Genomic DNA, 21,090 nt, shown 5'->3' on the forward strand with positions numbered 1-21,090 from the left:
TGCAGCCGAAAGTAGTATTTGATAGGGATGGCAATAGCAACCCTAGCACAAAAACCAACAACCACCAGGCCATGGTGTAGGAAGCGTGGTTGTATGTGGACCACCCACGAGATCAGAACAGATCAGTCATATACTGGGTACACCAGAAGCAGTAATAGACCGACAAGGAGGAGGTTGGGCTGGCCCACCCCTGCCAGATATGGCTACCATGTTCGTGCTGAACCAGGATGGCCGAAAAGGGAAGTAACCAACATCCGCAGCACAGATTAGAGCCCGGGGAAGGAAGCACCCAGTAATACAGAAACTGTATAGACCACAGATTGCACCATAGGGCCCAGCACGTGGGCACTAAAAATACACGCCTAAAATCGAGGTAAAGTGGCTGCATGTTGCACACTAAGAAGGGTGGAAACAAAGCCACAGCATCCAGGAATGCGACCGCATTTGGAGGGTACAGGTCCTCAACCTGTAAGGTAGAAAAAAGGCTGTGTAGTGAAGAGATACGACCAGCGAGGTGCAATGGGTACAGCATCTGGAGATGGCAGAGGTACTAGGTCTAAGATTAGAGCGATGTGGCCACATGGAGCACCCTAGGACCAGAGAAGTGCAACGGCTGCCACGTTAGCTATGGCACCTATATTTCGCTTGGGAAAAATAGGGCCGCACGGTACCACAAGGAACGACAGGTGCACACCACAACTAGGTAAGTGCAATGGCAACTGAAGAATGCCCTCTATTTCACCTAAAAGAGGGAAACAGGGCCACATGTCACACCATAGAGCCCGACAGGTGTAACGGCTGCAGCATCAGAGGCGGTGCAGGAACTCACCTAAGAAGGGAGTAAGATGGCTGTTTGGTGCACACTAGATGAGGTTGCAGTGGCAACGGCACTACAAAGTGGCCTCAATATCTCGTCCAGTAAGGGAGAAATAGTGCCGCAAGGTACACCATAAGGCCAGACAGGAGCAACGGCAACAGCTCCTGGAGATAGAGAAGTTAAATAAAAATGAGGGGCACGAGAAGGGAGAAATAGTGCCGCACGGAACACAATAGAGCCCGCCAGGGATATTGGATACAGCATCAGGAGATGGTGTAGGGACTCTACCCATGAAGGGAGCAAGGTGGCTGGAAACAGACAGGTGCAATTGCTACGGCAATTGAAGGCGGCCTGTGTATTTCGCCCGGTAGGGGGAAATAGTGCCGCATGGAACATCTAAGCAGTCAGCAGGAACTCTACCTACGAAAGTAACAAGGCAGCTGAAAACAGACAGATGTAATCGCCACGGCATAGAAGCCGGCCTGTATTCTCTGGTACAGGCACTACAAAAGAACCTTTAGAGGCCGAGAAGGGGAGCCAACCCTACAAGTGGCGTTTGCCTGAATTATCAGCTTGCCTAGAACATAGCCCCTGGATAGGGGAACCAGGAAGGTCTGTCGTGCACAGCCTACGAGGGCGTACATACCAGAGACACCGCGTAGGTGTCCCAGTTGCTAAGCACGGTGACGGCTGCCTTACCTGTGCGATAATTACCTGTGCAGGCAGGAGAGCCCCATCCGAAAGTCCACTAGAGGGGCACCAAACCTGGGTAGGGTAGGTACCACCATGCACGTTTGACTTGACCACGCAGAGGGATTCTGCACGGTGGAAAACCGCCTGATGCTCTGTTCCGAGGGAATCGGTGCAGAGGTGTCCCCAGAGGCAACTGACAGAGAAGGCTTCGTCACCAGCCTCCGGCCTGTCCTGGGGGACCCGAGGATGCCGAGGAGGGGTGGAAGCTAGTTGAGACCACCCGAGGTTGGTCCATGGGCTACTCCTTGCGTGACCCTGTATCTGAGTGTGAGCGTGGCTCAGGGGGGGGGAGACCGCAATTTGTAGGTAGCGCTCCAGTGACTCCGCCAGGGATTGGGCGAGTCAGGCAAGGTTCCCATGGAACGACATGGAGGGAGCCCACTCAGGGGGGACCTACACACAAAAGGGTGGGAGGGGGGACAAGGCGACCACGTGGAAACCTCTGAAGACAACGGACGCACGTAAAATACGTAGCGATCCGATAGGGAGGCTTGGAGAGGAGGCCCCATAGAGTAGCAGGGCTGTCCTATCTGACCCCGGATGTCACGTCCCCCAAGAGGTGCTGCAGCAGCTATAGAGCAGTGGAAGGGCTGCAGGAGAATGCAGCAATAGAGAGGGGAGGGAAGGAAAAGAGCCTGTGGGGAAATTCAGCCAGAGGCTGCCTACCAGACCCCAGTAACTGTGCAGCGCACCCCAAGCTGGTGCAGGAGCCGACAGCCGGATGAAGAAACGCCCCTCAGAGAGAGAGAAGGAACCTGGGGCTGGACTGGCAGGCAGGAGAGGCCCCTCCCAGGCTCCCCCCACGGAGGGGAGGCGACAGAGTAAGCCCGGGAAGGTCAGAAAGTGGGCGGGAAGTTACGGCCTAGTAGGCCCGAAAAGCCGGGGACTAAATTAGTGGAGCGCGGCCCAAAAAACGGCCGCGATCGCGATAGTGCCCCAGAGAAGCCGCGACGAACGGGGGCCAGGTGGGGGGGGGGGGGGGAAGAACAGAAGAAGCGACCCCCAGAGAGAGAAAAACGGAAGGCCAGGGGGCTTCTGGGGCCAGGATACAGCAGAGAGTTAAAAGTGACTGTTGGGGCCTGAACCTACAACCTGCTGTATCAGAGGTAAGGCACTTAACAGAGGCAAGGCAGTGTCCCACACAGCAATGGAGCTGTATCAAATATGGGGGAAAGGGGGAGAGGAGGGAACGCACCCAGGCCCGGGAGGGAGGGAGACCCTAAACTAAAATACTCACCCTCAGACGTCTTCAGGCGCAGCAGTAACCACCCCCTCGGCGGACTCAACACGGGAACCGTGGGACTACCGGAATTCCACTGCGGAAGCAGATTTGGGGACTGGGTGGCTGCCAGGTACCTGAGTACGCGCCCGCAGGGGGGCAACTAAAGTGGAACACGATGGAGCCACCCCTGCCGCAGGCCGGAACCTGCAGAGAAAGAAAAAATGATTAAAGAAAAAATTAAATAAAAAAGTAGCAGGATGACCTGCACAAAAAAGCAGGTCAGGTCTGCCTCCTACGGACACTAGAACAAAACTGAGCTGCCTAGTGTCTGTGGAGAGGGTATAGCCCAACGGGGAGGAGCCAACACTTTTTATGTCTAGTGTCGCCTCCTAGTGGTAGTTGGACATATACCCATGGTGCTGTGTCCCCCAATGCCATGCACGAGAAATAATCATTCACACTTGCTCCCTGCCGCTCCGGTGTTCTGTCATTCTGGTGGACCTTATTGAGATGCGAGTCTCTGGAAATCCACCAATCAGCAGCCTCACACACATTCACACACCCCTGCAAATACTCTAATCAGTATCCTGCGGGTGCAAATGTAGGCGGGTCCTGGCGGAGGAGGACTGCATGCAGCTCAACCCGTCCGTTAAAGGCATGGCCTGGAACTCCCTCATGGCCATAGATATGGCCATGTCCAAGAGGCTCGGCGTCTGTGCCCACAGCACCTCGTCTTGGGGCAGCGCCCGCTCCATGGTCAAGCTCATCGGCATAACCAGCCACGGCTTCCCCTGGATCCTGGGCACAGTGATCTGGCTGTGGAGACGCCCAGGACCCGCCTACATTTGCACCCGCAGGATTGTGATTGGAGGATTTGCAGGGACTCACATCTCGATAAGGTCCACCAGAATGACAGAACACCGGCTATGTTTGGCGATCTTCTGTTCCCTGGCTTGTTTACTATCAGCTGGGGTCACGTGTGCTGCAGCAGTAAATGAATGGTCTTAGCAGTGATGTGTCCACAAGAGGCACATGACTGAGCAGTGAAGTGCCGCTTGGGGACACGTTACCACTGAGGCTGCAGCAACATGAAACCCCAGCCATACCCTGGTGGGTTCTGGCATAGGACCACAGCAAAGTGGAGCAAAGGGGAGTATTATTGTTTTCTTACATATCACACGCTAGAGAACTTACTTTAAAAGGGTCCCAATCCTGGAATATCCTTTTAAGGTGCTTATACATATTAAGTGTTGGCTGAACGTGACTAGTTTCTCTCGACTCCGCCATAAACATGTATGCACGCACGGTTCAGACACAGCTTGAACATGCATGGTTATTTCAATGAGAAAGGAATAACATGAAATCAACATGTCTGATTCTTCTTTTCCCCAACATCTGCCTTTGAGGGAGACTTGGGTGGCTCCCAGACACATTACAATGTAGGCCGATCTCGCTAAAATCGACAAGTTTTGTCTAAAATCTATGGGCAGCTTTAGACTTTAGTCAGCCATGCCAGACATTGTTTAAAGGCATCTGCCAGCAATTTAATGTCTATGAGGCTCAGCAGACACTGCTTCTTACAAAAGGATCCCACATCGTACATTATCACTTGTCACATCATTTGTTTCCCCAAGAGATAAGAGGTACCAGAGGGGTCTTGCTGCGGCTCATCCTCCCTGCTAGCTAAATGAACTGTGTTTGGCAGAGTCAAAAATTCAGATTGTTAGGAGGTTCAGGTCTGACGGTTATCTCAAAACTATGAGGAGTGACATGCATATATGAGGAAAGCACAATGCTTACCTTTCCCAGTGTTTATGGTTAAGCTCTGAAAGGTCATCTAGTTTAGCAATTTCTTTAAGGTACTGAGATAGCTTCAAAAGTTCTTTATCTTTATCCCGATTCAAATGTGCTTTCATGAAAGGCCTGATCTGTTCAAGACGGAAAAGGTGATAGTTATGAAATGGAATAGACAGACAGGCAAGGCAGATGGATAGCTAGTTTAACCCCTTGGATACCAAAGTATTTTTTCATTTTCATTTTTCTTCCCCATCTTCCTTGAGCCATAACTTTTTTATTTTTCTGTTCACGTATCCATATGATGGCCTTTTTTTTTGCGGGACAAGTTGTACTTTCTAATGGCATCAATTATGATGGCATACAATGTGGTGGGAAGCAGGAAAATAATGGGGTCGAATTGGGGAAAAAAAAACGCAATTCCTCCACCGTTTAACGGGTTTTGCCCCTATGGCGTTCACTTTGTGGCAAAACTGAGTTATGCTCTTCATTCTCTGGGTCAGTACGATTGCAACGATACCACATGTGTATAGGTTTTTTTTATGTCTAAATAGTGTAAAAAATAAATTAAAAGTTTGACTTTTTTTTTTTTTTTCTTTACATCACCATATTCTGACCCCCATAACTTTTTAATAGTTATATCTACTGAGCTTTTTGGGGGCTAATTTTTGGCGGGACTATCTGTAGTTTTTATTGATGCCATTTTGGAGTGTGTGTGAGTTTTTGATCACATTTTATTATATTTTTTTGGGTAAAAGAAGCGATGAAAAAAAATATGGCGAATCTGCCATTTTAACCCTTTTTTCCGTTACGCTGTATTGGAAAAATATTTTTACATTTTAATAGTACTGGAGGATTCGGACGCCGTGATGCCAATGATGTTTATATTTTGTATTTATGATTTTTTTTTTATTCTATGGAAAGGGGGTGATTTACATTTTTAGATTGTTATGGTTTTGTAGCTCTTGTTTGAGGCTACAAGACTCATATTTTTTTTTTTATTCTGTACTATCATGTTTCATGATCCAAGATGATGCCAGAAATGCTCGTTTCTTACATTGGCCTGCCACCTGCTGGCCAAAATAACAATTGCAACTCAAATACCCTGGGTCTCTTTAGAGAGACCCAGCGTATTGAATTCAATTACCGCCTTTGTCATTGGCCGCAGAGGATGCCAGTAAGAAGCCCGGCATCCAAAGGCTTTAATGACCGAGATCCGCATTATGCCGGTAACAGTTATTAGCCGCGGGTCTCTGCTATTTAAAACAATGGAGACCTATCGTTCAAGCACCATACATGTATGGCGCTGGTAGCAAAAGGGTTAAACCCCCTTTTGGCCAATATTTTATATTGGAACGATATGTAAGAACACTTATTCCCAATATTTGCCCCTTATAAATTTGCCAGTGATCAGCTGCAAACGAGAAGACATTTTTTTGTCAGGTGATCAAATCATTCATTTAGAGGAGATGAATACTGCATGTAAATGCATGTAACAAGCGGGCAGCATTCCTATGAATGCTTGTTCCCGATCACTGGTGCTCCATCAGTGTAATAGAGCTCTCTGTCACCTATACTAGTAAAATATTATAGGCGGTAACCGATAATATTCATGAGGTGAATGTCAATTAAATCTACAAGTAGGACTAGATATCTCAACATGCTGTGGCATAGCACACACACAATGGCCCGCATTTTTGACTTTGCCTAGACTTTGTCGATAAGTGCGCTGAAATTTCATGCATTTGTGACACATATGGGTGCTTAGTTTCAGATATAATAAATGTTCAGAAACTAATAGTCCACTGCGTCTGGGGGCAGTGCTTAGCAGGAATGTGGGTGTGGCTTAGTAAAAAGGTGAGAATAGCGTAAAGGGTTGTACGGTTTCATGACATTGATAAACTATCCTCAGGATAGGCCATCAATATCAGATCCCGGGGGAGTGGGGGTCCCAACTCCCGGCACACCGGTTAATTAGCTGTCTGATGGGACAGAAATTCCCGTGTGAGCACTGGGTCCTCTGAAATGTTTACATACACGCCTTAAGTTTTGCAGTGGTGGTGCAGTGTAATTACAGATGTCTGTCTCATTCACTTGAAAGGGAGAGGAAGGTGTAATTGCACTGCACTACCGATACAAACTGGCTGGCGCGCATGTAAACATTTAAAGTGGCTGTCACCAGGAACAACCCTATTTAACTAGACATACAGCTGCAGTTTTTAATCATATGCAAAATGAGCAATTGGAACACCAGGAGATGGGGCTGAATCCTTGGAGCACTGCTTTGTAACACCCTGCGATCTGCACACTGCCCCCTCCCCTTGATTGACAGGGTTAGACATGCTGATGGCAGAGCTGTGTCCTAGCATCTACATATCATATACTCTATGTACTATAGCTTCACCACACTGAGATCTGCTCAGAAAGCTGATCTACATATTACTGCTTTATTCACAAGCACAATATATGGTTAGAAAGATAAACCTTACTATAGAGAGAATAGTGTTTTTTCACTATTACTGGTTTCTTCACAGACAATATATGATTATAATGAAACTATTAATATTATATTCTAAAAAACATAATTCTGAATACGAAAAGGATATAGACTTTTATTAGGAGTTAAATGTGGTAGAAGAAAAAAATATCTGAAGAAAAAAAATAAAATAGCAGTCTCTTCCAGGATTCAAACTTGGGATCTCTACATGCAACACCAAATGCTTACCACCAAGCTACAGCATTACTACATAGAAACATATGTCTTTTCTATGCTTAGAAGCTTACACATATTACTGGTGTCTTTATAATAACATTTTTTTTGTGGATAAAGCAGTAATATGTAGATCAGCTTTCTGAGCAGATCTCAGAGTGGTGAAGCTACAGTACATAGTGTATATGATATATAGATGCTAGGACACATCCCTGCCATCAGCGGGTCTAGCCCTGTCAATCAAGGGAGAGCTCTAGGTACAAAGTAAGCCAATTAATAGGCGGTGTAAGGCTACGTCTACACGACGACAATAAGTCGCGCGCCAGATAGGGCACAACTACACTGCAACATTTGTCGCACAACAGTCGCAGAAAAATCCATCTCGAATGGATTTTCTGCGACTGTTGCGTCGCAGTCGCAGCATGTTGCAGTGCGACACCATAGACTGCCATTATAAAAATTGCCGCGCGACATTAGTGCAACAAAATGTCGCGCGACAAATGTCGTCGTGTAGACGTAGCCTAAAGTCAGACAAGTGTCTAATCATGCACCAAATCTATCATCTAGCAAGAACCACTGTGATGAATTTAGTGCATCGTCAGACTGCCTAAGTTTACACTGTCTACATTTTCTACATAGTTCACTAACCTTTAAACCATTCTGTGGATTCATCAGGAAATTCCGACCGATATCATCAAACATTATGGTATTCTTCTTACTATAGAACTCACCATATTTGCCCCATATCACCCCAAGAGGCTTCACCTAACAAACAAAATGCACAGCTTATAACGTAAGGGTAGTAACTTCCCAACAGGTTATTGCAGAAAGACACAGTCATGGAACATGACAAGATAAATGGCTTTAAAATGTGCGAAATAGCAATGAAGCGACATTTAAAAAAAAAGAAGAGAATTCTCGATTTTGAGTTAAGAAATACCAAGACACAATTCTTTTACATGAGGGAATCGCACCTCAGCTATTCATTAAGGTATATATATTGATCATCAGAGTTGTAATGAAATTGTATGCACATCAATATTTCCATCTCAGCCATTGTGGGACTTAGGATCGTGCTCTGGTGATGAGCGTCTTGCTTGGACCTTACCGACAGGGGTGTGGAAATAAAAAAAAAAGACTACTTGTCGAAGGACTAAAGCGGGGGCTCGATACACTTGTCCCTCATGACAATCTACTTGACCTGATACAAAAAATAATTTTAAATCAAAACCATATTTCAATGCACCGCCACGCTTCCTTATGCAGGGAGGTGGCTGGCTTGCGTTCCTGTCTTTGTGGTGTGAAATGACTCTAAGTTTAGTCCTCGTTCACACCAGATGATTCTGTCCAGAATGCACTACATCGCGGCCGGCTCACTATGTTGTGGGGTAGGAGGGGGCGTGACGATCCATTGAAGTGAATGGCACCGTAGCCACAGGCGATCGGATGCACGGGATCGCAAGGCACAATTATGCCTGAGGTCCGGTCAAAATGCTGCTTGCAGCATTTTGTTTGGACTGGACCGCAGGCATAATGTGCCTTGTGATCCTGTGCAGCCGTCGGGCATGGTTATGGTGCCAATCACTTCAACAGATCACTACGCCCCCTCCTGCCACACAATATAGTTAGCCGGCCGCAATGCGGTGCAGTGCATTCTGGACAGAATCAGGCCGGAACGAACTGCCTGGTGTGAATGAGGCCTTAATGTGATCACAGCAATTAGTTTAGTGCACGCTCTTGCTCTTAGTACATTACTACCCGTACCTCTAGGTGGTTTAGGCAAATTAGCTGCTGATGTGGCATGGAAAGGACCCCCTCACCTTCCCAGTTTCACAACACCTGCAGAAAGGGGGTCCTCTGAGGGATGCTGGCAGAGTGGAGAGTTCTATCAATGTCCCTGGCTCTGTAACGGCTCTGTCAGTGCTCCTCCCCCTGAGCCGGGGACGTGACAGAACCTTTCATTGCTCCACCCCTCCAGCTCTGTCATTTCTTCTTCCCCACGCTGTCACTACACCACGCTCTGTCACCGCGGCTGCGTCACTGCTCTACGCCCACTGATTGGTCACCACTAGTGTTGAGCGAACTCGGGACCCGAACTCGACCCCGAACCCCATTAAAGTCAATGGGGACCAGAACTTCACTTTATTTTCCGTTATAACGGAAAATAATACTATTAGCTTTTTCAGATCTGAATTTTAACGATCGTGAAAACTCAGATCCAATGGTATATTCTAACACAGAGGCGTTCCCATGGTGATGGGGATGCTTGAAGTTAAAATATACCATCGGATTGGAGAAAACTCTGATCCGATGGTATATTCTAAACCCAAGGCGTTCCCATGGTGATGAGGACGCACCTTTGACAGGGCGCTGCCATCCGCGGCACCTGAGGGGTTAATTGCACGGACGGCAGCTCCCTGTCAGAGGTCGGGTGCCGGGAATGTTTCTACAATGTTTGCAGTGGTGGGCAGTGCGCCCTCCCCCTCCCTCCCCGGTATTAAAATCATTGGTGGGCAGTGCGCCCTCCCCGGTATTAAAATCATTGGTGGGCAGTGCGCCCCCATTCTCCCCCCATCATCGGTGGCAGCAGCAGTTCCGATCAGAGTCCCAGCAGTGTAATGCTGGGGCTCGGATCGGTAGTAACTCACACGTCTGTGCGGTGCATTGCTTATGCTTATAGCAATGCGCCGCACAGACCTGTGAGTTACAAGAAGAAGGAGCGCCGGGCGGCCACAGCGCATGTAAGTATAATGCTGCTGAGTATCTGACCATGGCAGACAGGCGTCCTGGCTGCCATGGTAACCGATCGGAGCCCCAGCATTACACTGCTGGGACTCTGATCGGAACTGCCGCTGCCACCAATGATGTAGGGCGCACTGCCCACCAATGATTTTAATACTGGGGAGGGCGCACTGCCCACCAATGATTTTAATACTGGGAAGGGTGCACTGCCCACCAATGATTTTAACACCGTGAAGGGGAGGGGGGGAGGGCGCACTGCCCACCAATGATTTTAATACTGGGGAGGGCGCACTGCCCACCAATGATTTTAATACCGGGGAGAGGGGTGAGGGCCCACCAATGCAAACATTGTAAACATTCCCAGCACCCGACCTCTGACAGGGAGCTGCCGTCCGTGCAATTAACCCCTCAGGTGCCGTGGATGGCAGTGCCCTGTCAGAGATGCATCCCCATCACCAACACCTCGGGTTTAGAATATACCATCGGATCAGAGTTTTCTCCAATCCGATGGTATATTTTAACTTCAAGCGTCCCCATCACAATAGGAATGCCTCTCCACGCCCAGCTCGTCGCCGATCCACTGCGTCCACTGCTCCGGTAAACAAAGCCATCTCAGCCCTGTTACTTGCCCGCAGCAGGGCTAAGCTACTGAACAAACTACCTGCTCGGAACCCGGAACTGCATGTCCCGGGCGTCAAGCGATACGACTTCCACACCCCTGTACCGATCAGCTAAATTATGATCTGGACAAAAAACCCATTGAGAAAAAGAGGAGAATCATGTGACTCTCGTATCATTTGAAGATGCTACTACCAACTGATCATGGGAATGTATACAGTGTAATGTTACAGGTGTAAGTTTAAGGAATTCTTATCCAAGTTACTTGCATAGAACGTCAGGGGGTGGCCGTATGCAAACGGGGAGAAAGGGTAGAAGTTGTCTTCCACAAAAAAGAAACCAGCGCACATTTTCCAAAGGAACTATAGGCAAGTACAGATCTCCTTTGCACTACTTTTTAAAATGAACCTCAAGGTCTTTTGACCAAGCTCTCTACCTCTGAAGTCACTTCAAAGACTAAATTGAAGAACTACTCATATAGTGATTTCATGTTGGGACAGATTCAGGTTTTCGTCCAGGTCTCTCATCTGCTGGTCTTCCCATCAGGACATGGCGGGTGGGTCGGCGGCAATGGGTGTCAAGGCAGGTGTGAAGAGCCTGCTAGACTTGCTGCTCTTGATAGGGTTGGCAAGGCATTTTAAAAGTCCTCTCTGGCTACCGTGGGGGAGGGGCTAATGTCAAATTCACAATTCTGGTAAAAACCAGGATTGTGCTTCATTGAAATGGTAAATTAATCGAATTAATGTCATTAACCTAGGGCCAAACTCTGGTTTCAGCCACCAATTTATCGAAAAATCCACCGTGTACATACCCTTATCTATTTAACTAGCAGTGATACATTTTGGGACTGCTGTTGTTGGGAGTACTTAGCTGAAAGGATTGCTTTAACCTCTTTGTGCACCTGGGTGTCACTGTACGCCCGAGGTGTGCGAGGAGTGTATGGCGTGAGCTCACACGCTTCATGTTCAGAGACATTGATGTTGGAGTGAAACGAAGTTGGAATGTGTTTAATTATTGTTTCTATGAGGTGTTCCCCGATGCATGCCATATGCTTACATCAATGAGGCCTCTTCTGGGTGTGTGCACTGTGATCATGGCTGCACTGTCCAATATGAAAGTGATCTTGTAATTGGCATTTGTGCTGACACCCAACTCCTAGATAAAGAAAAAGAAAGAACAATTCAGGTTGACACTTGCTTCAAGATGTATTTTATATGCACAAAATGCATCAAAACTTTCCTATTCTTTGCCAAATAAAGTGGAAAATGTTATTCCCACCTTGTAAAGTGATGAAAGTTGCTAGGATATGCCACCACTTTATGATCGGTGGGGGTCCAGCCTCCAGGAACCCACCGATACTGAGAATGGAGGAGGCACAGCAATGATCCAGTGCTGCAGGCCCTTCACAGTCTTGCTCTGTACAGCAGTGCCCATTCAGCCATTGTGTAAGGAACTGAAGCTGTCCCAGTCAAGTGAAAACGGCCCGCTACAGTTCCTAGGTGGCCGGGGAGATGCTGTGCAGGTGAAAAACTGCTGCGGTGTCTTCATTCTCATGATCAGTGAGGGTTCCTTAGGATAGACTAGGGCTGCAGTAAACAATTATTTTAGTAATCGAGTATTCTATCGATTATTTTTTACGATTAATCGAGTAATCTAATAAGAAAAAATGAATTAATAGACTTTTTTCCTTTATAAAAACTCAGACGCCCTGCCATCATTTCCCAACACCCTTTGTGATCAGCCCAAGTGCATCAGTTCCCGCAGTGCCATCAACTCCACTATCCCCCCCAGTGCCATCAGCTCCCCCCCACTCCAGTGCCATCAGCTCCGTTCCCCCAGTGCCATCAGCCCCTCCATGCCATCCATTGCAATGTCCCCCACTCCCCCAGTGCCATCAGATCAGGCCCTCCATGTCCCCCACTCCCATCTGCCCCTCCATGTCCCCCAGTGCCATCAGATCAGCCCCTCCATGTCCCCCAGTGTCATCAGATCAGCCCCTCCATGTCCCCCAGTGCCATCAGATCAGCCCCTCCATGTCCCCCAGTGCCATCAGATCAGCCCCTCCATGTCCCCCAGTGCCATCAGATCAGCCCCTCCATATCCCCCAGTGCCATCTGCCCCTCCATGCCATCCATTGCCACGTGTCCTCCTTCAGTGCCATGTCCCCAGCGCCAGTGAAATAAAATACTTACCTTTCCTGTAGGGGCGCCGCTCCACAGCTCCTTCCTCTTCTTCTCCGCGCGCTGCACTGGATCCTGACGTCACACAGCGTCGGGTCATAGTGCGCGCTTATGTGCACTATGACCTGACGATGAGTGAGGATCTAGTGCAGTGCGGTACGGGCCGGCGGGTGACCACGGAGTGGTAAGTAATAGAAAGCGCTTCACTCCCACTCCGTGGTCACATGACACAAACGAATCCTCGATGCAAAAAATTTGCATAGATGATTTTTTTGTGTCGAATTACTCGATTCAATCGAGTAATCGTTTCAGCCCTAGGATGGACCCCCAAAGTGATGGCATACCCTAGCGATATCCTACTCCTTCAACCTCAGACTAGAGTCTCGACCATTTGTAAACTGCAGAGATGGTAATGCAGCCAAAAGGTGAGCAGGACATGTCAACCCCTGAAAATAACAGCAATCTTCTACCAGATCAAAAGGAAAATAATAGAATAATACACAAATAATTCAGCGTCTAAAATCTACAGACAAGTGACAAAGAGGAAACCAAAGATATAGAAACATATAGAAACATAGAATGTGTCGGCAGATAAGAACCATTTGGCCCATCTAGTCTGCCCAATATACTGAGTACTATGAATAGCCCCCGGCCCTATCTTATATGAAGGATGGCCTTATGCCTATCCCATGCATGCTTAAACTCCTTCACTGTATTTGCAGCTACCACTTCTGCAGGAAGGCTATTCCATGCATCCACTACTCTCTCAGTAAAGTAATACTTCCTGATATTATAAATGAATATGTCGCACTAAAATAAGGTGGAGATCCAAACAGAGGTGCACCCACTAACAGACAACACCCAGTCTGAAAGGAATAAATAGTATAAATAATAGAAGTGGGGCACACTCTAAAAGTATAGGGATCTTTATTAACATATAACACTATTAATCACAATACAATAAGGTATCAGCATATATAGAATTGAATAAAAGAGCAGCAGGTAAATACTAATACCAACACTAAGATAGTGGATCTAAAAGGCAACAATAAATACAGAGTAAAAAATATATTAAATCGGACAATATAATATAAATATGGATCCCAAAAAAATGTGTGGTTGAGTTCAAATGTTCAGTAATGAATTAAAATATTCAGTAATGGTCATACAAATTGCAATGATGATCATACAAAAAATTCACTGATCGTACTTGGTATATTATTCCATAGGTTTTTGCGGTAATACAAGTAATCCTCTCCTGCAAACAGTCCTTAATCACAACTGTTAACGATAGTCAATATCCTAAGCGTATGCAGCCTGAAGATTTTGTTGAACAGTAATCTGGCTGTTCATTCGCACAGCGGCGTCCCGCTGTATTTGCTATGAGAAGCGATCGCTTGGAAGAGATGTGCAAGATCTTACCCTAGGGTTTTGATGTACTGGATAATGGGCTCTCGACTCGGCGTGTCTGTCCTGACTCCGGTCTCAAGAGCAGATGTCCAGATTCGAATTTTGGCGCCAGTGAGGTTTGTTTGCTACACGTGGTGTGAACCTGTCGTATAGTAGCGTTAAATCACTTCGGCAATTCGCTGGTTTGGACGGCAATCTTCCAGACTTCCTCGGTCTTGCAGTGTCTCTCTTCTTAATGGGGGGATCCAGTACATCAAAACCCTCGGGTAAGATCTTGCACATCTCTTCCAAGCGATCGCTTCTCATAGCAAATACAGCGGGACGCCGCTGTGCGTATGAACAGCCAGATTACTGTTCAACAAAATCTTCAGGCTGCATACGCTTAGGATATTGACTATCGTTAACAGTTGTGATTAAGGACTGTTTGCAGGAGAGGATTACTTGTATTACCGCAAAAACCTATGGAATAATATACCAAGTACGATCAGTGAATTTTTTGTATGATCATCATTGCAATTTGTATGACCATTACTGAATATTTTAATTCATTACTGAACATTTGAACTCAACAACATATTTATTGGGATCCATATTTATATTATATTGTCCGATTTAATATATTTTTTACTCTGTATTTATTGTTGCCTTTTAGATCCACTATCTTAGTGTTGGTATTAGTATTTACCTGCTGCTCTTTTATTCAATTCTATATATGCTGATACCTTATTGTATTGTGATTAATAGTGTTCTATGTTAATAAAGATCCCTATACTTTTAGAGTGTGCCCCACTTCTATTATTTATACTTCCTGATATTACTTTTAAACCTTTGCCCCTCTAATTTTAAACTATGTCTCTTGTAGCAGTTTTTCTTCTTTTAAATATTCTCTCCTCTTTTACCTTGTTGATTCCCTTTATGTATTTAAAAGTTTCTATCATATCCCCTCTGTCTCGTCTTTCTTCCAAGCTATACATGTTAAAGGGGTATTCTCATCTTAAAGATCACTGTTAAATCTGTTAATGATTTAACAGTGATCATTTTTCTAAATATATTTAATTAACTAATTCCCACCCCTTAGAAGAAAATAAATATATTTACCTGACTGTTGTCTTCCGTCTCCCCTGGTTACGGCCACCGCTCTTCTCAGACGACTTCTTCTCTTCTCCCGGCCGGCCGCGCGCAGTCCCGAAAGCGCACGCCGAGGCCGCACATGCGCTATGGTAATTTCTTCCTGGCCAGTATAGTATAATTGCCAGGAAGAAGTCACCAGGGCGCATGCGCGGCCTCGGCGTGTGTGTTCAGTCCAGGGCGTGGCCCGGCCGGGAGAAGACTTCAATCAAGATGGAGCCCGCCCCCTGCCGAGTGCCGAAACCAGGAAGTGGACAGCGCGCCGGGAGCAGGTAAGTATGAAACGGCGTGTTGATAATACCCCTTTAAGGTCCTTTAATCTTTCCTGGTAAGTTTTATCCTGCAATCCATGTACTAGTTTAGTAGCTCTTCTCTGAACTCTCTCAAAAAGTATCAATATCCTTCTGGAGATATGGTCTCCAGTACTGCGCACAATACTCCAAATCCGGTCTCACTAGTGCTCTGTACAGCGGCATAAGCACCTCCCGCTTTCTACTGGTAATGCCTCTGCCTATACACCCAAGCATTCTGCTAGCATTTCCTGCTGCTCTATGACATTATCTGCCTACCTTTAAGTCTTCTGAAATAATAACCCCTAAATCCCTTTCCTCAGATACTGAGGTTAGGACTGTATCATTGATTTTATACAGGGTGGGCCATTTATATGGATACACTTTAATAAAATGGGAATGGTTGGTGATATTAACTTCCTGTTTGTGGCACATTAGTATATGTGAGGGGGGAAACTTTTCAAGATGGGTGGTGATCATGGTGGCCATTTTGAATCCAACTTTTGTTTTTTCAATAGGAAGAGGGTCATGTGACACATCAAACTTATTGGGAATTTCACAAGAAAAACAATGGTGTGCTTGGTTTTATCGTAACTTTATTCTTTCATGAGTTATTTACAAGTTTCTGACCACTTATAAAATGTGTTCAATGTGCTGCCCATTGTGTTGGATTGTCAATGCAACCCTCTTCTCCCACTCTTCACACACTAATAGCAACACCGCAGGAGAAATGCTAGCACAGGCTTCCAGTATCCGTAGTTTCAGGTGCATCACATCTCGTATCATCTGAAGGCAATCGTCTATGCTGTGAAGATATGAGATGTGCAGCACCTGAAACTACGGATACTGGAAGCCTGTGCTAGCATTTCTCCTGCGGTGTTGCTATCAGTGTGTGAAGAGTGGGAGAAGAGGGTTGCATTGACAATCCAACACAATGTGCAGCACATTGAACACATTTTATAAGTGGTCAGAAACTTGTAAATAACTCATGAAAGAATAAAGTTACGATAAAACCAAGCACACCATTGTTTTTCTTGTGAAATTCCCAATAAGTTTGATGTGTCACATGACCCTCTTCCTATTGAAAAAACAAAAGTTGGATTCAAAATGGCCGACTTCAAAATGGCTGCCATGGTCACCACCCATCTTGAAAAGTTTCCCCCCTCACATATACTAATGTGCCACAAACAGGAAGTTAATATCACCAACCATTCCCATTTTATTAAGGTGTATCCATATAAATGGCCCACCCTGTATTCTGCTCTTGGGTTTTTACGCCCCAGGTGCATTATCTTGCACTTTTAACATTAAAATTTAGTTGCCAGATTTTTGACCATTCCTCTAGTTTTCCTAAATCCTTTTCCATTTGGTGTATCCCTCCAGGAACATCAACCCTGTTACAAATCTTTGTGTCATCAGCAAAAAGACACACCTTACCATCGAGACCTTCTGCAATTTCGCTGATAAAGATATTAAACAATATGGGTCCCAGAACAGATCCCTGAGGTACCCCACTGGTAACAAGACCATGGTCTGAATATACTCCATTGACTACAACCCTCTGTTGTCTGTCCCTCAGCCACTGCCTAATCCATTCAACAATATGGGAGTCGACGCACAAAGACTGCAATTTATTGATAAGCCTTCTATGTGGGACAGTATCAAAAGCCTTACTAAAGTCTAGATAAGCGATGTCTACTGCACCTCCGCCATCTATTATTGTAGTCACCCAATCAAAAAAATCAATAAGATTAGTTTGACATGATCTCCCTGAAGTAAACCCATGCTGTTTTTCATCTTTCAATCCATGGGATTTTAGATGTTCCACAAACCTCTCCTTAAGTATGGTTTCCATTAATTTCCCCACTATTGATGTCAGGCTTACTGGCCTATAGTTGCCCGATTCCTCCCTACTACCTTTCTTGTGAATGGGCACAACATTTGCTAATTTCCAATCTTCTGGGACGACTCCTGTTGCCAGTGATTGGTTAAATAAATCTGTTAATGGTTTTGCTAGTTCGCCACTGAGCTCCTTTAATAGCTTTGGGTGTATCCCATCAGGCCCCTGTGACTTATTTGTATTAATTTTAGACAGCTGACTTAGAACCTCTTCATCTGTAAAGAAACATGCATCAAAAGATTCATTAGTCTTCTTTCCTAACTGAGGTCCTTTTCCTTCATTTTCCTTTGTAAAAACTGAACAGAAGTATTCATTGAGGCAGTCAGCTAGTTCTTTATCTTCTTCCATATACCTTCCTTCTTTTGTTTTTAATTTGGTAATTCCTTGTTTTAGTTTCCTTTTTTCATTTATGTATCTGAAGAATGTCTTATCGCCTTTTTTCACTGACTGAGCTAATTTCTCTTCTGCCTGTGCTTTAGAAGCTCTTATAACTTGTACCACAGTGGTCTCTTCCTTTTTTTGCTTTTACTGACAAGCCTAATGCAATTTTCTGTTGCCTTCAATAGTGCCACTTTTAAGTAGTCCCATTTCTCCCGGACTCCATTAAAACTGTTCCAATCTGATAGGGACTCGTATACCACTAATCTAATTTTAGAAAAGTCCGTTTTTCTAAAATCTAAAACTTTTGTTTTTGTGTGGTGTGACTCAGTCACTGTACTTATAGTAAACCACACTGACTGATGAATGACCAGAAAATAAAAATTGGGCAGCTAATGAACCAAGGGGAAAAAAAAAGCCCCCAAGCCATGTCAAAGACTGCAGTAGAATGAAAAATGATGATTACACTTACCGGTAATCAGATTTTCCAGACCTCACGACAGAACCACAGAGAGAGGATCCGCCCCCAGGGACAGGAAACCTGCAGAATAAAAAGGTGGAGCCTCTCTTCCACCTGGTTTATAGAGCGTGAGAGTGACTCCAACAGATTTGCTCAATAGAGACATTAGATCTTTCTGCCCAAGAGGTGGAGTTTGCCCGAGTAGAATGTGCTTTAAGAGAGAAAGGAGGAGAATTTCCAGACGAAGTGTAAGCCAGGGAAATAACGGTCTTAATCCATCTGGCTAGAGAACTCTTTGAAGCTACCTTGCCCTTATTTACACCTGAAAAAAGGACAAATAGGTAACGTAAAAGACATCTTCTAACATCTAGGCAGTGGAACTCCCTCTTTTTCTCGTTTTTGGGATCATCAAAAAATGTTGGAAGCACTATCTCCTGGAGTCTATTATATTTTGATGGAACCTATGGTAAAAAGGAAGGATCTGGTTTAAGAACTACCCTATCAGAAAAAAATTACATAAAAGGGGGGTTGATAGAGATAGCCTGGATCTCATTGATTCTTCTTGCAGAGGTTAAAGCCACCAATAGAAATAACTTGAATGTAAGGAGTTTTAAAAAGCAAGATGACAAGGGTTCAAAGGGGCATTTAGCACTAGATTTAAGTCCGATGGGGCCATACTGGGTGCTTTAACCAGAAGCATTCTGTCTACTGCATTAAAGAACCTTACTACCCATGGGTCAGTAGCAAAGTTTCTGTAAAAGAGGGCAGAAAGTGCCGAACCTTGAACCTTAAGAGTGCTCTTTGCTAGCCCCATAGACAACCCTTTCCGAAGAAATTCCAGGACCTAAAAGACCGATGTCTCCGATGGTAGTGAATCTGATCTGATCCCCTAAAAATCTAAGATTTTTTTCCAAATTGTGGCATAGATCGACACAGTCACAGCTTTCCTACTTTTTAACAAGGTGGATAGATACCTAGGGCTTCTGAAAACCCTTGTTTTATTAATAGCGCCCTTTTAAATTCCAGGCCGTAAGGTGTAGACCCCCGACATTCGGATGACATACTGGACCCTGCGTGAGAAGGTCTGGGATCACTGGAAGGATCATGGGGTTGGTAATCGACATGGATCTTAGAAGGGAAAACCATGCCCTCTTTGGCCTAAAGGGAGCTATTACAATCATATTTGCACCCTCGTCTCTGATCTTTTATAGAACTAGAGGAATCAGCTGGAAAGGAGGGAATGCATAACCTAAGGGGAAATTCCACTTTAGAAGGAGAGCATCTACCCCATACGGGAACTCCCTCGGATTGAGAGAACAACATTTTTCCACTTTTTTGTTTGCCCTGGTGGCAAAAAGATCCCCACATCTTGGCTATCTCTGAAAAGACTATCGGATTTAGAGACCACTCTCCCTGTCTCAACTGATGTCGACTCAGGAAATCCGTCTGGAAGTTCTCCTTGCCTCTTATATGGAGAACAGAAATGTGACTGACCTTCCCTTCCAGGCTTTGAAACAAAAGAGTTGTTTCTTTTATGAGGGAAGTTGACCTTGTTCCCCCCTGATGATTTATGTAAGCAACCGCTGACTGATTGTCCGACATTATTCTTACGTGTTTTAAATGAATAAAAGGTATTGCTGCCTCCAAAGCTAGTCTTACAGCTAGCAACTCCTTTCTGTTCAAGGAAAACGTTCTCTGCATCGGAGACCAGCTCCCCTGAATGACTTGGTTCCAAAAATAAGCCCTCAACCCAAAGGGGCTGGCATCCGTTGTTAACACTACTGGATTGGCATGATTCCAAGTAACTCCCTGATTCAGATTAGACTCTTCTTCCCACCAGGTCAGATCTTTTAGTGTCCTTTTTAAGATCACTATCCTTGACTCGAATGAGTTCCCGCTCTTTTTTTACGGTTCAATCATTATCCCGCTTTTTTTTTAGTGTAAAAATGATCTCTGTAGACCCCCGAGCATGGAACTGAGCCAATGCTACCACAAGAATACAGGAGGTTAGCGTTCCCAATACTGACATTGCTTTCCGAATAGTTAGGTTCTGCGACGATTTTAGCATTTTTATTTTCGTTTGTACACGAGAGATCTTTTCCTTTGTCAGGAAAACTCTCTGGACCACTGAATCCAGGAGCAGACCCAAGAACAACTGACGAGTCTTCGGTACAATTCTGGATTTCTTTAAATTTATTATCCAATCTAATTCTTTTAAAATTTCCGTCACCTTCTGCACTGCCGTCGCACAGTTTTCCTGAGAGCATGCTATAATCAGAAAATAGTCTAGATAAGGCAGGAATAGAATAGTTTCTTTTCTTATGAATGAGGCTACTTCTGCAATCACCTTTGTGAATATTCTGGGAGCCATAGAAAGGCCGAACGGAAGTGCCTGAAATTGGAGTTGATGAATACATCCCCTGATGATTACTTCAACCCTGAGGAACTGTTGATGCAAGGGGTGTATGGGGATGTGATAATACGCATCCTTCATGTCTAGGACTGCCATAAAACAATTTGGAAATAGTAAATGGATCGTAGATTTCACGGTCTCCATTTTGAACTTTTGAAGGTGTCTATTTAACTGCTTTAAGTTTATAATCGTGCGAAAGGAGTTGTCCTGTTTTTTTACTAGAAAAAGAGGAGAGTAGTACCCCTTCTCTTGTTCCCCCTCTGGAACTGGGGTTA

General features: G+C 45.3%; 1 protein-coding gene across 1 annotated transcript in view; it reads right to left on the reverse strand.

Moving 5' to 3' along the window:
• UBLCP1 (ubiquitin like domain containing CTD phosphatase 1) overlaps nt 1-21,090 on the reverse strand; it is a 39,485-nt gene that overhangs the window by 3,841 nt on the left and 14,554 nt on the right. The window contains exons 7-9 of the mRNA XM_040439837.1: nt 11,713-11,811; nt 7,945-8,061; nt 4,593-4,720 (exon numbers count right to left, since the gene is read on the reverse strand). Of these exons, the coding sequence (XP_040295771.1) occupies nt 4,593-4,720; nt 7,945-8,061; nt 11,713-11,811 (344 nt within the window). The remainder of the gene's footprint in view (nt 1-4,592; nt 4,721-7,944; nt 8,062-11,712; nt 11,812-21,090) is intronic.

The sequence above is a fragment of the Bufo bufo genome, chromosome 1, assembly GCF_905171765.1.
Source record: "Bufo bufo chromosome 1, aBufBuf1.1, whole genome shotgun sequence".
In the NCBI taxonomy this organism is placed as follows: Eukaryota; Metazoa; Chordata; class Amphibia; order Anura; family Bufonidae; genus Bufo; species Bufo bufo.